This window comes from Podarcis liolepis (genome assembly GCF_965112155.1).
Source record: "Podarcis liolepis genome assembly, chromosome: 4".
Lineage (NCBI taxonomy): Eukaryota > Metazoa > Chordata > Lepidosauria > Squamata > Lacertidae > Podarcis > Podarcis liolepis.
Genome location: NC_139558.1, coordinates 33,529,896 through 33,545,450, shown reverse-complemented (window position 1 = coordinate 33,545,450; position 15,555 = coordinate 33,529,896). Strand labels below are relative to the sequence as shown.

General features: G+C 43.7%; 1 protein-coding gene across 2 annotated transcripts in view; it reads right to left on the bottom strand.

Annotated features, from left to right (window-relative positions):
- Positions 1 to 6,277, bottom strand: part of LOC310706258 (uncharacterized protein) — an 86,549-nt gene extending 80,272 nt beyond the window's left edge. Inside the window, exons 1-2 of one of the 2 annotated variants that reach the window (XR_014525774.1) lie at positions 6,006 to 6,277; positions 3,753 to 4,342 (exon numbers count right to left, since the gene is read on the bottom strand). Coding sequence is in view for 1 of the 2 variants with exons in the window: in XM_083501773.1 (XP_083357899.1) it covers positions 6,006 to 6,125 (120 nt within the window). In the remaining variant the exon portion in view is untranslated. Of the gene's footprint in view, positions 1 to 3,752; positions 4,343 to 6,005 lie in introns of those variants that run through there. The other variant, XM_083501773.1, reaches the window with a different exon arrangement.
- Positions 6,278 to 15,555: the final 9,278 nt, after the last annotated feature.

Genomic DNA, 15,555 nt, shown 5'->3' with positions numbered 1-15,555 from the left:
AATAGCTTCACAAAGGATTTGGAAGGATGACTAGCTCATTCTCTAATCCCACTGTCAGTTTGTGCTACTGAGGTAAAGAGGGAGGCATGACAATACTTGTGTTAGCGAAGGCAGATAACGCAGATGGAGTCCAGAGATAAAAGAAATCCTGACAACACTTTCCTGAAGAAGCTGAACATAAATATGGTATAATTTTAGGATAAAGAAACAGAGGTTTGTTTTTCTGACTTCAGGCCTTATACATAGCAGGGAGACAGTCAACCAAATATACAGAAGAATAACTCCCTCAGAACTGCACAGCCAATCAGGATGCATGCTACATCAACAAACATCGGCCTGGTTGCTAAGCCACACCTCCTTCTCTTCCTCCTCCTCCCTCCCCCAACTTGGTTAGCTAACTTACTGATCATTGAAGTGAACCTTAAATTATAAACTAAATTATTCTTGCTGCTGCACTTCTTACAGGTTCAACAAAGCAAAGTCAAATGTTTTTGTCCCATTTTTTCAGAAGCATCCTGTGTCACATGTAAAATGTCATTCCACTGGATGCCATTTAGTTACTATACCTCATTCAATTTCATTTTCACTAATTTCAACCTATCCATTTTCTGCTCTTATATATCTTGTTTTCTAAACACCACTGAGATTTTGGTGACTTTCTGCCAGTCAGAGTAGAGAATATTGGGTCACATCTGAGGTGGGGAACCTGTGGCCCTGCATACGTTATTATTTATTATTATTATTTATTGAATTTATATACAGTTGTACCTCGGGTTACAGATGCTTCAGGTTACAAACACTTCAGGTTACAGACTCCGCTAACCCAGAAATAGTACCTCGGGTTAAGAACTTTGCTTCAGGATAAGAACAGAAATCACATGGTGGCGGCACAGCGGCAGCGGGAGGCCCCATTAGCTAAAGTGGTACCTCAGGTTAAGAACAGTTTCAGGTTAAGAACGGACCTCCAGAACGAATTAAGTACTTAACCCGAGGTACCACTGTACTGCCCTATACCCAGAGATTTCAGGGCGGTTCACAGAACAGATCACAATATATATAAACAGGATTGATAGAATGTCAATCAGGTCAACCAAAGGCCTGATTATAAAGGAATATTTTTGCCTGGCACCTAAAGGTGTATAATGATGGCACCAGACGAACTTCCCTAGGGAGAGCATTCCACAGATGGGGAGCCACTGCAAAAAAGGGGGGGCTCGTGTCATGTTGCCACCCTCCGGACCGCTCGAGGAGTAGGCACACAAAGGACACATTGTTTGACTCCTGCTCCCCTTAGCCCCAATCAGCCTGCCAGTCATCAAGGATGCTGTAAGTTGTGATTCAGCAATATCTGGGGGGTCACAGGTTCCCTACCATCTTCATGCTACATGTTACAGGGAAATATTATTGATAGCGAGGGATTTCAAAGACCAATATACAAGGCACAACTGGATTTTTAAAAATAGAAGCAGCCTTTCAACCCAGAACTAGACACAGTACTCAAGGTGTGGTTTGATCAAGGCAGAACAAAGCAGGACATGTCTTCCCTTTATTGGAAGATTATACTTCTGTTGATGCAGCCTAGATTAGCATTTGCTTTTTGGGGGCTGTTGCATCACACTATTGATTCAAGTTAAGTTTGTGGTCTACTAAGACCCCTAGATCCTTTTCACGTGTACTACTGAAGGAGCGTCTCCACCCCCATCGTTCTGCCTGGACACTGAGGTCCAGCACCGAGGGCCTTCCGGCGGTTCCCTCACTGCGAGAAGTGAGGTTACAGGGAACCAGGCAGAGGGCCTTCTCGGTAGTGGCACCCGCCCTGTGGAACGCTCTCCCAGTAGATATCAAAGAGAACAACAACTACCAGACTTTTAGAAGACATCTGAAGGCAGCCCTGTTTAGGGAAGCTTTTAATGTTTGATGCATTACTGTATTTTAATATTTTGTTGGAAGCCGCCCAGAGTGGCTGGGGTAGCCCAGCCAGATGGGCGGGGTATAAATAATAAATTATGTATTATTTATTTATTTACTGGCAAGGCAAGTGTCCCCAAGCTGATTCTTCCTTCCTGCCTAGGTGCAGAACCTTACATTTGTCCCTATTGAAAGGTGTTTTGTTAGTTTTGTCCTAGTTCTCCAAACTGTTAAGGTCATCTTGAATCCCAGTTCCAATTTCTGCAGCATGAGCTCCCCATCCCAGTTTAATTTCACCAGCAAATTTGATGAGCATCCCCTCGATTCCATCATCCAAGACGTTGAACAACAATGGGCTCGGGACAGAACCCTGCAGTCATTTTCTTCCAGGATTGTGAGGAACCATTAGTGAGCCCTCCTTGGGTTTGGTCACACTACAAGCTACAAATCCACCAACAGTTACCTCATCCTGCCCACATTTTACCAGCTTATCTGCAAGAATATCATGGAGGACTTTGTCAAAACCCTTACTGAAATCAAGAAGAAGAAGAAGAGTTTGGATTTGATATCCCGCCTTTCACTCCCTTTAAGGAGTCTCAAAGCGGCTAACATTCTCCTTTCCCTTCCTCCCCCACAACAAACACTCTGTGAGGTGAGTGGGGCTGAGAGACTTCAAAGAAGTGTGACTGGACCAAGGTCACCCAGCAGCTTCATGTGGAGGAGCGGAGACGCGAACCCGGTTCCCCAGATTATGAGACTACCGCTCTTAACCACTACACCACACTGGCTCTCAAGATCAACCAATTCCTCTTACCTTAGAATACAGGAGCCCAGTCCCTCATTGGATGGCACATTGGGCTGCTATAGCATTCAGTCTGAAGCCATATGCATTGATGGGTCAAGTGTCTTTGATCATTTGATTATTCGTGGCATTTAATGCTTTCTAGTTTCATTACTTCATCTGGGCAATCCTCATAAAGTAAATGTATCAGCAGCTCATAATTGTCAATGTATGAGCAATGTATGAGAAGATGGCAGGCCTAACAATAGGCCTCATTTCTGAAGGCGCTGCCTGAGCCAGGAAGAGACATTGCCCTGTCTCCTCTTAAAGGTTCTTTTTCAATTTCCATAAATCCATGCCAGAAGACGTGTGATTTTCAGAAGACATGTAATTTTCTGCTGGCTAAATTGCAAGGAAATTAATTGGCATTGGAGAACAGCCTCTTTTAGAAGGATTGGTGGGATATCTGGCTGTGGTAGGCTTATGCAACAGTATTTTTATTTTGATGGACTAAAAAAATTATAAGAAATTAATTGTGGCACTCAGAATAGCTAAGCAGTTACTCTTAAATATTTTAAATCCACACCTGACTATAAACCATACACTATTGGCATGGACCCTGACCTGCTCCCGTCCCAGTCCCTGCTCAGTCACTAATCCCTCTGTGGGTATCAGTCTTAGTGGTCACCCATGGTTCAGGTGCATCCACCATAGGTTCAATATTGTGGGCTCCATTCTGTGAAACTGCCTCTCAACTGAGATCAAATAGTTCCACTTCCTTGCCAAATTTCAGACCCTCAGTGAAGACTTTCAAAAGCAATTGTTTCATCAAGAAGTCAATGAAGCTTTTCTGATTTTATGGTTGATTTTAACTAATTCTATCTCTGCTTAATTTCTCTTGTAACCTCAGTGTACACTGCTTAAACACTATGATCTTAAGTGGTATATAAATGTAAGAAGAATAAGAATAAGAATAATATCAGAAGTGACAAGGAGCCCTGGAGGGTTAATGTGTCTATTGGTAGCAGCAAACACATCCTTCAAGTCCATTAGGGGCCTTGGACAATGAACAGATGAGCAAAAATGATCTCCTAAAATTCTCCATGCTATTTAGGGGGTGGTGAAATGATGGGCAGGGTGGGGGGATTTCACAGAATCATTTTTTGAAGGAGTTGAAATTCTTCGACAGTTGGGTAGGAGCCAGAAAGAAAGAACAATCTTAGAGGATTTCTCAAAAATTCTCTGCTGAGAAAGCTGGCTCAGTTAAATGTTGGACTATGGACTGAGCACAATTAACAATATTAAAATATCCTGGGCTGGATCCATATTTGTACTAAAAAAAAAACCCTCCCTATGTGTGGATGGAAAGGCTAAGAAGAACATTGTGCTTATCATGACTGTGGAGAGGAGAGATTTTTGGAGAGATTTTGGCTCAGATCTAATAATGACCCTTTTGTTCCAGACAAGTAGATACATGCCTGCACCAGACAACCCAGGGATGTTGCAGTGTGAGGCAGAAGACTCCGGTGAGGAAAGATTTGGGATGCTTCCTTGGTGTGAGAACTGCCAACATCTTATTTGGGGCCCTCTCAGCTCTGCCACCATCTTCCGACTTGAAGGATGAGTCCCCTGCAGTACTCCTGTCTCTTCAGCCTCCCAAAAGTCAAAAAACGGCATCATTAGGAGGTGGACCTTACCACACACTTGCAAAAACAATACATTGCCTTTGAAAGAAAATGCTTTGGCCAGCAAGAGTTCCTCAGAGCTGTCCAAGGTGCTGCAGTTGTCCGTTCCTTGACTTAGGGCTTGCACACAATTCTGCTTGTCCTTTGCCATGGGCCTGAGTGGTTTTCTGTTCACACCACCACTTTTCCTGGAGATACCAGTTCTTTAGCACAGAATCTGAGCTCTGAGTCAATGTTAAAGACTGGGTTTTCAAAGGGAAAACTGGCTGGAGAAGCAGGAGTCTGCATTGCATGAGCCCTTTGTCTGGACACTGCCTGGTTCCCCTGCAAACCTGAAGCTCCCATGGAACTGGATGGCTGTCTTTCTAGCCCTGATGGTTTTGCTTCAACAAGGCTTGTTCTTCTATGTGCTTGATCATTGTTTCTTGAGCAATGCTTTCTGCCAGTTTTCCCAGAAGGGATGTTCAACTAACCGGCTTTCCTTAGCTCTGGCATGTTCCTGTGTCTTTGGTCCTGTCTTCTGGCTTGCTCCATGATTCTGCCTCATGGCTTGTCCTTTGATCCTTATTCGCTCTTTGATGCTCACTGCTGGCTTGGTTCCTGACTTCCAGCTCCTAGCCCAATCCTGACTCTATCTACCTATCTCTACCTGTGTTTATATTTGTATAGGACAAAGGAATCAACATTGCTCCTAGCCCCTAGCAGGAAGATAAGTTGTGAATCACAATTGGGAGAAAAGCTTTCTTCACATTCAGCCTTCCCACTGTTGTTCCGTAAACGGCATGACAAAAGGGCATGACATCACCTGGAAAAAGTGAGCCTTAATGCTGAGGCAGGCATCTTGTTCACAGAGGAAATATAGGACACAACCATTCATGCCTTTCTAGGACACTATGGGAGCTTGAGCAATCAATCCCAGACTCAATCAGATGTGAAGGAAGCAAGGCTATAACACGCGTAGCGATGCATGGCTGTTTTGGAGATGCTCAGTAAACACCTGGCAGAGATATGAATCAATGCTAACCTTGAGATCAGCCCCGAGTTTAAAGAAATGGCATTATTTAGTTCTGATGAAAAGCTAAGATTCTCAGCATGCCCCAGAGCACCCTAGCCTAACAACATTTCATTCTTGTTTTTGTATCTATGTAGTGAGAAATAATGGGGGAGAAGCATTGGTTGGGTTCACAGCAGGGTTGCTTCCTGCGCAGAGTATCAAAGAGTTCTCCTCGGTTGCATTGCCAAAGAGTTCTTCTCAGCTATGTTTTTTCCATAATTCCTTACAAATGTCTACTGAATTATATGAACCTACAGTTGCTTCCTTACAATGCAAGCAACTGCCCTAAAGAGTTGCTTCCTACAAAGGAAGCAGCCATCTCCTCTAAAGCAGGTGGGGCCAAACTTCAGATTTGCAGGAACTACTTTGAATTTTACTTGAGGTCTGCCAACTGGTACCAGATGGGAAAGGGTGCAGATCCAATTACCTGCTGTCCCCAGCAAGCCCTTGACTCAGATGACCTGCCTATGCATGTATGAATGAGAGAGAATGAGAAACTGAGAGAAACTCAAACTGACAGACTTGCCCATCCCTAATAGAAGTGAGTCCCACTATGTCTATCACAACATCTGCTCACCTGGGACTCCCGGTGGGTGGCCATTGCTGCATGGCATGGCTGTGGTGGGTCCAGGGAGGCTGCCATCTTCTGACATGGCTGGGCGGTGCGATACCGGGTGCTGCCCACTGTCAGGGACATGGCTGAATTGAATGATGGGGAAGAGTCAGACTCAGGAGATGAGAGATAGCTAGTACAAAGAGAGACAGAGTCTGACTCTGGAGACGAAAGATCGCAGACAGAGCAGGAGGAAGGGGGCTCAACCCTACTTCATCAAGAGCTCCCTGACTCAGCTAGAGCAGACACAGACAGCTCACAATAAGGGGGAGGGGAAGAGATAGACAGTTGTGGGAGGGTTGCTAGGCAACCAGCAGAGAGACAGTGGACAGAGCGTTCATCTTTTGAGGGTGGGGGGGATTCCACCCTCCTCTCCATTCCTAGAGAGCTGAGAAGGTCAGTATGCAACGGAAGTGCAAAAGGGGAAAGGCTGGACTTTGGCGTCCTTCCTGCTGTGACGAGGGCAGAGACTCAGACTGATCAACTTATTTCAAGAGTGGCAGGCTGGGAGCCACGCTCTGAGTGTAATTTATAAATAAACGTACCATAAAACTGCCAGAGAGTCATTAATTCTTATTGAGGCTTGCTTGCCTGCCTGAGATCATTACACCCACCTCCAGCTGCATCGGACTCTCAGGTAAGGGCAGGCAGGCAATCTGAGGAAGGGGCTTGAGGGCTGTGACCAGCCTGCCCCTAGCCCATTTAAGGGGGAGGCTGTGTCAGCTTCCTTCTTGGCCGATTGTAATGGGATTTTTCCACCAACCCACCCAGCCTTTAGGGTCCCACCCAGGGTGGGGTGGGAGGGCCAGGAATGTTGCCTATGGACCTTGCTATGGTTTATTTGTCGTATTCAGAACCAGAGAGGAATTTTCTCCTGCAAGCAAATTGGCCAAGTTTTTGCCTACCTCATAGCAACCGTCACAACTTTGGCGGATAAGGCATTGGGCTGGATCCTTAGTCACAGGGGTACCCCGTTAGAGGGGTCCAGGGGGGTTGTGACTGGGGACCAGTGGGCCAATACATCTCTCCCAATGTAGAGGGTTGTGGCATCTGATCCATGTTGGGGGCGACTCCCTAGCACAGGTTTGACCCCACCAGGATCTTATCAGGTAGCAGGCAGGCTGCCTGATGCTGGATACATGCCCAATTTCTTAGCCAGACCTACTCTTTCCTGTATTCAGTAAAGTTGTGGCCTAGTTCAACCCAACACCAGTCTCCTGTGTCACTATTGTGGCCCTCCCTCCACCTGCCACAGCTATTATGCACCTGTGCAAGCAAGTAAGTTCCACTGAATTCGCTGGGGCTTACTCCTGGAGTGGGCACATGATTTGTTGCTTTTATCTGCTCTGTTTAGTGACTTTTAAAGGAGCATTTGGCTTCTGATTTATATTTACTGTTGTTAACTATCTTGAGGCTTCGGCCTCAATGTGAGATATGCATACAGAAAAGGGGGGAGAGAAAAATAAACACTAGAAATGTGGTTTGGGAATAAAGAGCATGATCAAGACAGAGTCAGGCATTTTAAAGAACTTTACTGGAATCTAATTCTCTCATCCAAATCAACTGGACTTCAGTGTTTAAGTCGGCGGTATCAGACCCATATATAATATGAAGTAGTAATGAAATAACTGGAACATGTTTTGTAGTTTAATCATAGGCTTGCAGCAAGTGTCCTTGTGAATTATAGGAATAAAATATTGGGGGGGGACCCAAATCTCTATATTTAATGTCATTCCCCTCCCCGTTTTTGGCGTCCACATTCTTTAGTTCAGCAATGAAAATTACATGTTTGGAGGGAACATCTGCGTACAGTCCCTTAAGGAAAATACCCTACCAAAATCTGTATACACATTCAGATGTTCCACAGCAGAATGACGTCCATTGGTCTCAAGACAGCCATTGTTTCCCTTTCTGTTTGGACAATCCCACTTTGCCTTATGCAACCAGAATCTGAATATGCAACGAAACGTAATTAGGCATAATGCAGCATGCACTAATGAAGCAGTTTTAAAAATAGAAAGTGACATAAACTGGGACTGACTCGTGTTTCCCAGGATGATTAAAACCATGCACTTTTCTTTCTTTTTTTTTACCTTGGAAAACCTACTTTGTGCTATCTCTGCCAAGGTCTATACTCCATGCAAACGCCTGCCAAGTCTCTTGATTCTAGTGCTTACACGCACATAATACATATAATCAGGAAAGTCATATTCTGAAAGGGGCTGTAGTCAATATCATCTGGAAGAGACTACTTTGGCTGCCCTTCGTTATTGATCTTTTGTTGTTTTCCCCCCTCTCTTTCTTTGAGAATAAAGTTTTAAAAATATATCTTTGGGCCCCTCCAGCCATTGCTTTCCAGTGTGCATTCGGGACAATTTTTGCTCATGATGGCGTTGGGGGTGGTCCAACTCTCAATACCGTTTGCACTTGCAAACATTTTGGGACGGAGATAATGTTTTGCTTTCAATCAGTGCATGTCCTGTAATCCCCTGCTTGAAATCCTGTCACTTTTCTAAGCCATAGATAGCACAGATTGTTTGCCCTGCTTCTATTGCACTGTAGTGCGAGAGTTTTCCTTGCAGGTGGCAATAGTGCAATAACACTGAGGAATCATCGCAGAGTGACAAATAAAGTGGAATCATGTGTGGACAGTGCAATTTAAATCCACCACTAACGTGGTATTGACATGTTGCAGGATACCCCAGACACACACACACCCCATACAAAGCATGGGGGAGCCTTTTATTTTAGGAACATTCATGAGCTTTTATCCCATAGATCTCCCCAACTGACATGTTTATATGAGACTTTATTGTGCACTGTATACAAACTTAAACTGAACATTATTTTCCCCATATGTGTGAAAATATCCCCATACCCCCAAGGGATACCCAACACCACTCAGTGCTTTTTGTGCAGTTCTTACCAAGTTTGTTCTACTAACTTTCCAAATTGTTAGCTATTTCTTTTCTTCAACGTAGGCGCTGCTGTCAACATCCTTCTCCCTCGTCAAATTTCTATTTTCTGCCTTCATATTCATTTCCCCCCATAACATTTTCCACAGTTCCCCCCCCTAACATTAGATAGGAACGCGCTCTAAACCCGAGCACCATGTGTATAGTTTTCTAATGGCATTGCTTTCTGCTTTCCTTATATTTATAATGCTTTAGCTTTCATCCCTTGAGATACATTGCTCCATCGTTTTATGATTTTTCGTTGTTATGTAAGAACTATTACCTGTCTCCTAGGCCTTTGTCATATCTTCGCCATCAGTCTCAGAAATTGTTCTGCGGTTCAGCATGCGCCTCTGTGTTCTCTTGTAAATTCGAGCAGGGTATTTTCAGTTGTATTTGTTTTTCAGACCACTCACTTCCCAACAGTCCTCAGCTATCCTCAGCTGGCACTTCTACTCAGTCTCTCCATTCTCTCAGTGATGTCAAGTGGGCAGCTTGTGTTCAGCTCAGCCACTTAATTCACCACCATCCATAACATTTATTGGGGACAGACCATTTCCCCCATGTTTCACATTGTGGTTCGAGGACCCGACCCCCGCGATGTGAAATAAATACACAAGGACACATGATATAAGGTTAATGGGCAAGAAAAGGCCACAACTTTATTGATTACAGCAGTGAAAGGGTATTGGCTACTCAGAGAGCAATCAAGCCTCCCAGCAGTTGAAAAACCTGTCTGGTAACTGATGACTCAGGCAAGAAGCAAAGGGAACTCCAAAGACCGATGTATCTCGCGACGAGAGGACGGAGAAGAATGAGGCCGAGGAGAGGCTGGCGCCGCCGCAAAAGGCTGCTGAACACGCCCCCTCGAAGGCACCTGGTTGGATGCCTGCTGAGGGGGCGTGGGCGCCAGCCAGGTGAGAGGAGGAGGCAGGGGGCTAATGCCCCCTGCTAGGGGCGGTGCTCGGGCTCCCGCCCACAACCACTCCCCTCTCTTCCAGGGAGGAGAGTCTTTATCAATAGAGAGCTTGTTATCCAAATAACAATAATTTTGCTGTTCACTTCCAGGTGACGGGCAGATTGTTTGGCCACGCAGAGGAATTCCTGGTGCTTCTGCCCAGCAACAACTTGGCCAGGCTGGTGGGATGTGCCAGATCTGGGATTTTTGGGGGGTTGTTTTGAAATTTGATTTTACAAATTTACAAATTTGAAATTTGTGTGTTTTTTTACATTTGGTTTTACAAATACAAAATTATAAACAACGAACGGAAAAAGTATCTATATAACAAGACTCCTCCTAATCCCCAGACTTCCCCCCACCCCCTCCATGGGGTCCCATTTTAAACATTTATTACTACATATTCTTCCATACTCCAGTTTTTATATCAAACCATATTATCCATGGTAATTGTTACACCACAAGTGAATCAAAATCCTGCAAATGTTTCCATCTATTTACTGTAGTCTCCTACGTAACTCATAATTTTTTCCCATTCTTTTATAAAGCTTTTATCCTCTTGGTTTCTGAGTTTTCCAGTCAGTTTTGCCATTTCAGCATAGTCCATCAGCTTAGTTTACCACTCCTCTCTGGTAGGGACTTTGCCTTCTTTCCATCTCTGGGCTAGTAGCATCCGGGCGGCTGTTGTTCCATACATAAAAAGTATTTTCTGTTCTTTTGGGATGTCAGTACCTGTAATTCCTAATAGAAAAGCTTCTGGTTTCTTAACAAAGGATATTTTAAGCATTTTTTTCATTTCATTGTATATCATCTCCCAGAAAGCTTTTTTTTTACCTTACAAGGTAAAAGGTATGGGAGTTTTACATCAGGCTTGAGGAAAAGCGATTGGGAAAAGTGGGAAACCATCTGAATTCCATGCAGAAGTCCTCTCATTCCATCCCAGTTAGGGCTGGGAATGCCCCCTGTCTGAAACCCTGGAGAGCCACTGTCACTCCAGGTAAACAGTGCGGATCAAAATGAACCAAAGCAGCAAAGGATTTGCTTTATTCTGTCTCCTGAATTCCAGGACCAGGAAGCTTCTGGACTGTGGTAACAGCATAATCAGATCTAACTCCATGCTGTTCTTTCTTCCAGCTGATAGTCCCCAATGGTGCAGGGAGCAAGAGGTAGCAAGAAGACAATCACACACCCTATTCAATTTATTTATATGCCAACCATCTGATCCCAGCTGCTCTGGGCAGCTCCCAACAAAATATTAAAAACACAATAAAACATCAACCATTAAAAACTACTCTGATCGTTATAGCAAAAGGGGGGAAACCCTATGTAAAATCACATAGACAAATTTTGTGCTCTACAGCACCATCTGGTGTCGAATCTTCACAATGGCGTTGCAACAATATAAACTGACTGAGTGTAGCTCTCACTATGCACCCTACTCCCTCTTTTTCACTGTTCCTCTTTGCACCCAGTTTCTGGGTTACTTCCGCCCAGTATTTGCAAATGGGCACCCAGAGTTCACCAGTTTCAGCTACTTTGCATCACTGATAGAAGGGGACTGATGAGCTCTGTAGTCTCAGTAAGCTGTAAAGAAAGTAAACATTTAGATGGACAGACAGAACAGCCAGCAGCTGCAAAAGCGCCATGCTAAACAAACGCCTTATAAGCTGCCTGCCTTTCACAGAGTGGCAGCTGATAATTAGACTCCTTAATCATTTATCTGGGGTATGTTTTTTTAAGCTGATTAAATGCTTGTTCGCTGCCTGATAATAGCTGACAAATCCCAAATACGCCAGGACAAAGCACGACTTTATGTAGTCATATTTTGGAAACGTTGTTTATGCTTCGCTCCTTTTATTAGCGCTGTTCTGTTAAGGAGCAGGGTAATTGCTTACAATGGAAGACGTGGCAAAATTATGTTTGGGTGCTGGGTGGATTAGCTGAAGGCTGAGGCGAATGGAGTGCGTGGCCGCTCATATCTTGTGCTGCTGAGCAATGGCTGGTGAAAACCTTCCTCCCATTAAGACACTCCTTGCATGTTCACACTTGCAATATTCAGCCACTTCATGACTGCTGCACCAAGTGGTTACACACACCACAAAGCAATCAGGATAGATGGAACCGTCATGTCACCCAAAACACTGTGCCTTGTGGTTCATCTAGAAGATGATTATAAAAGACCTCCAGTTCCAAGGGTGGTTCCCTCTTCCCAGGTAACTCTGAAAATTGTAGTCCTGTGAAGGGAATAGGGGTCTCCTAACAATTCTCAGCACTCTTTAGCAATCTTCAGTTTCCAGAATTCTTTGTAGAAACTGTTTAAAGTGGTATGATCACATGTATTTGCTAGCCATTGACCTTGACAACTCTTTTTGCTGTTGTTGTATTTTGTTTTCATGGCATTTTATGTTTTCTTGAAATGGATGTTTCCTTGTATGCTGCCTTGACATTTTATGAGGGGACAGCCTATAAATATTTTTCTAAATAAAGGCTCCAATTTATGGTTTCCAATAGATAAACTGAGAATTAAAGTAATGCTAATATAGAGTATAATTATACTAAAACCTTTTACCCAATGGGGGAAAAAATAGTTTGAACTAAAACCTTCAAGTGTCTCCAATAATAACAACTGTGCAGCTACTGTATAGCATATAATGCTATTCTATACATCACAAATGGATAAATGTCTTGCAAGAGAACATTTCTTGATCAGAGCAAGTTGTTAAACTAGGTAAGAACAATTCTGAAGAATGTTTCCCTTGGGACATCATATAAAAGAAGTTTCAATATACACTGGTATCTCAGGTTACAGACACTTCAGGTTACAGACGCTTCAGGTTACAGACTCCGCTAACCCAGAAATAGTACCTCGGGTTAAGAACTTTGCTTCAGGATGAGAACAGAAATTGTGTGGCGGCGGTGCAACAGCAGCGGGAGGCCCCATTAGCTAAAGTGATACCTCAGGTTAAGAACAGTTTTAGGTTAAGAACGGACCTCCAGAACGAATTAAATTCTTAACCTGAGGTACCACTGTATAATAGATTACATTCTCCACCTATTTCTAATTACAGGTGCAAATCTCTCGGGAAACAAGAATCCATATCTACATGGGAAAATGTAGGCATAATTCTTAAAAAGCCCCATGTGGAAGGATATAGTCAGTTCTTCTAAATATCTAGATCTTTGATGGTCCTTTTGAGAGAGCAGGTGTCAATGGGAAGATTTATATTCTTGTGGCAACCTTTGTCTTCCAGCTTGCTTTTCATGTCTCCTGTCCCTTAGTTCTTCTTTATCAGTGTGATCCAAAAAAGCTTTGGGCAGATTAAACATCTGTGGCAGATTTTGAATAATGTCACTATGATTCTCTATGTTTCTTGTGCAGATCCCACAGTGGTGCAACCTCAGGTTCTGCCGGTACAAGGGGACTTTAGCTGCAATCCTAACTATGCCTACTCAGAAGTCGATTCCACTGAATTCAATGGGACTTACTCCCAGGTAAGTGAAGTTAGGATTCCAGCCTTAGCTGGTATCCTGTTCTCACCCAGCCAATGTAAACTGAAGGTAGAGGTAAAGGGACCCCTGACCATTAGGTCCAGTCGTGGCCGACTCTGGGGTTGCGGCGCTCATCTCGCTTTATTGGCTGAGGGAGCCGGCGTGCAGCTTCTGGGTCATGTGGCCAGAATGACTAAGCTACTTCTGGCGAACCAGAGCAGCACATGGAAACGCCGTTCACCTTCCCGCCAGAGCGGTACCTATTGATCTACTTGCACTTTGATGTGCTTTCGAACTGCTAGGTGGGCAGGAAAATTGAAGGTAGGATTGCACTATTAATTTGGTCAGTGGCTAGACTTGCTTAATCATTCAAGAGTAGTTTCGTTGACTTCTATATTGTATATCTATTCTGTATGTTTTCCTGAGTTGTTGAGTAAGGTTTTGTTTTGTTTTGTTTTTACCATGAGTGATGGCCATTGTTCAAAAGGGGCAGTGGAGCCGTACCTGAAACAGTTCCCACTTGAAAGATGGTGCCAATGTTTGCTAATTTTCAAATAAATACAAATGCATTTTTCCTTCCAAAACTCAATCTGGGGGTGGATGAGAGTTTTAAATACATCTGCTCCATTAGAATTTTGTTTACATAATTACCATTCTGCTGCTGGGAAGCAGCTGCTTCTAGCTGCAGGTGCAAAATCCTGGATAACGCTTTCACACCAACGGGTTTTTTAAAATAAAATAAAATAGTGATGCTAACATTAATAATTTAGGAACTCAGGATTCAATCTTGTGCCCAGGAAGGCAGACATGCTTAGTTCTACTAAGGCCAATCAGCTGTAGCCCTCATGGCTGGGTGCGAAATCAGAACCCAACTCTCGAAACCAAATCACTGGATCCTCTTTTTAAAAAGATTTCTACTCTGTACATTGATCTATTGTATCTACCTGCTTATGAATACCTGTGCCCCTCTTGATGTAATGGGTTGCATTAGCCTTTCCATCCCTGCCTCTTCATACTTTAAACAAAATTAAAAAATTCCTTCCAGTAGCACCTTAGAGACCAACTATGTTTGTTATTGGTATGAGCTTTCGTGTGCATGCACACTTCTTCAGATACAAGCTTCATACTCTGCATTCGTTTCTATAAACTGGGATGACAGTAAATGATTTCATCCAAGCAAGGAGGAGAAAAGGCTGTATGGAAGCCCCTGTAAATAGTGCATCTGAGCTATCTGTGTATTGAGGCAGGTGGGATATGGACCTTCTCAGCTTTGTTTCGGTGTCTAGGGCACTCCTATGCATTGGTGTGTGTGTGTGTGTGTGTGTGCAGTCCAGTTAGAAGTCCTAACTGGACTGCGCACACACACACACACACACATACACACCCCTTGAAGATCAGCCCTGGTCCTAGCTGATCTGGAACACCATTGTATCTGATAAAGATTCATTATTGCTTCAGCTCTGTAATTATTGGGCCTGGCAACATTATTAGCATCGGGTTTTTGTTTGTTCGTTTAGTTGGTTGGTTTTTTGCAATCACTGTGTGGTGTGGAAAATGGGAAGCTGGAGGACTTAACAATTCTGTTGACACCACTCCCCGAAGAAAAAGAGAGAGTCAATGGGCATTTGGATATGCTAATCAATTGTAAGAGAATACTTTTTTTAACTGCTGCATTGGCTGGTATGGAAGTTAATGGCCAGGAGACAAATCCCTTTAGGTGACATGAAAAGTTCCTAAATTATTGAGGAATCAAGCTACCTGTAGTGATCAGAATGCAGAGTTTACTATGAGCTTGTAAACTGAGGGCCAAATTGATGTGAAGTTAATTTGGTCTTTGTATTCAGAGAGCTTATTTTTTTAAAAAAAATGAAAGCAGTTGTCTCAGTGGGAGGGCTAATAATTATCAAGGAGAAAGATTTTTAACCCAGGGGTAGCTAAGCTGTGGTCCAACAATATCTGGAGGACTCTATATCTGGACTCTAACTGGCGTCGACCCCAGGCAGCATGGAATGATGGGATTTGTAGTCCAGCAACATCAAGAGGACCAGACCTTAGCCACCTATAGCTTAGCATTTTTCTCTGCTGCTGCTGTCCTGATGAAAATCTCTCCTCT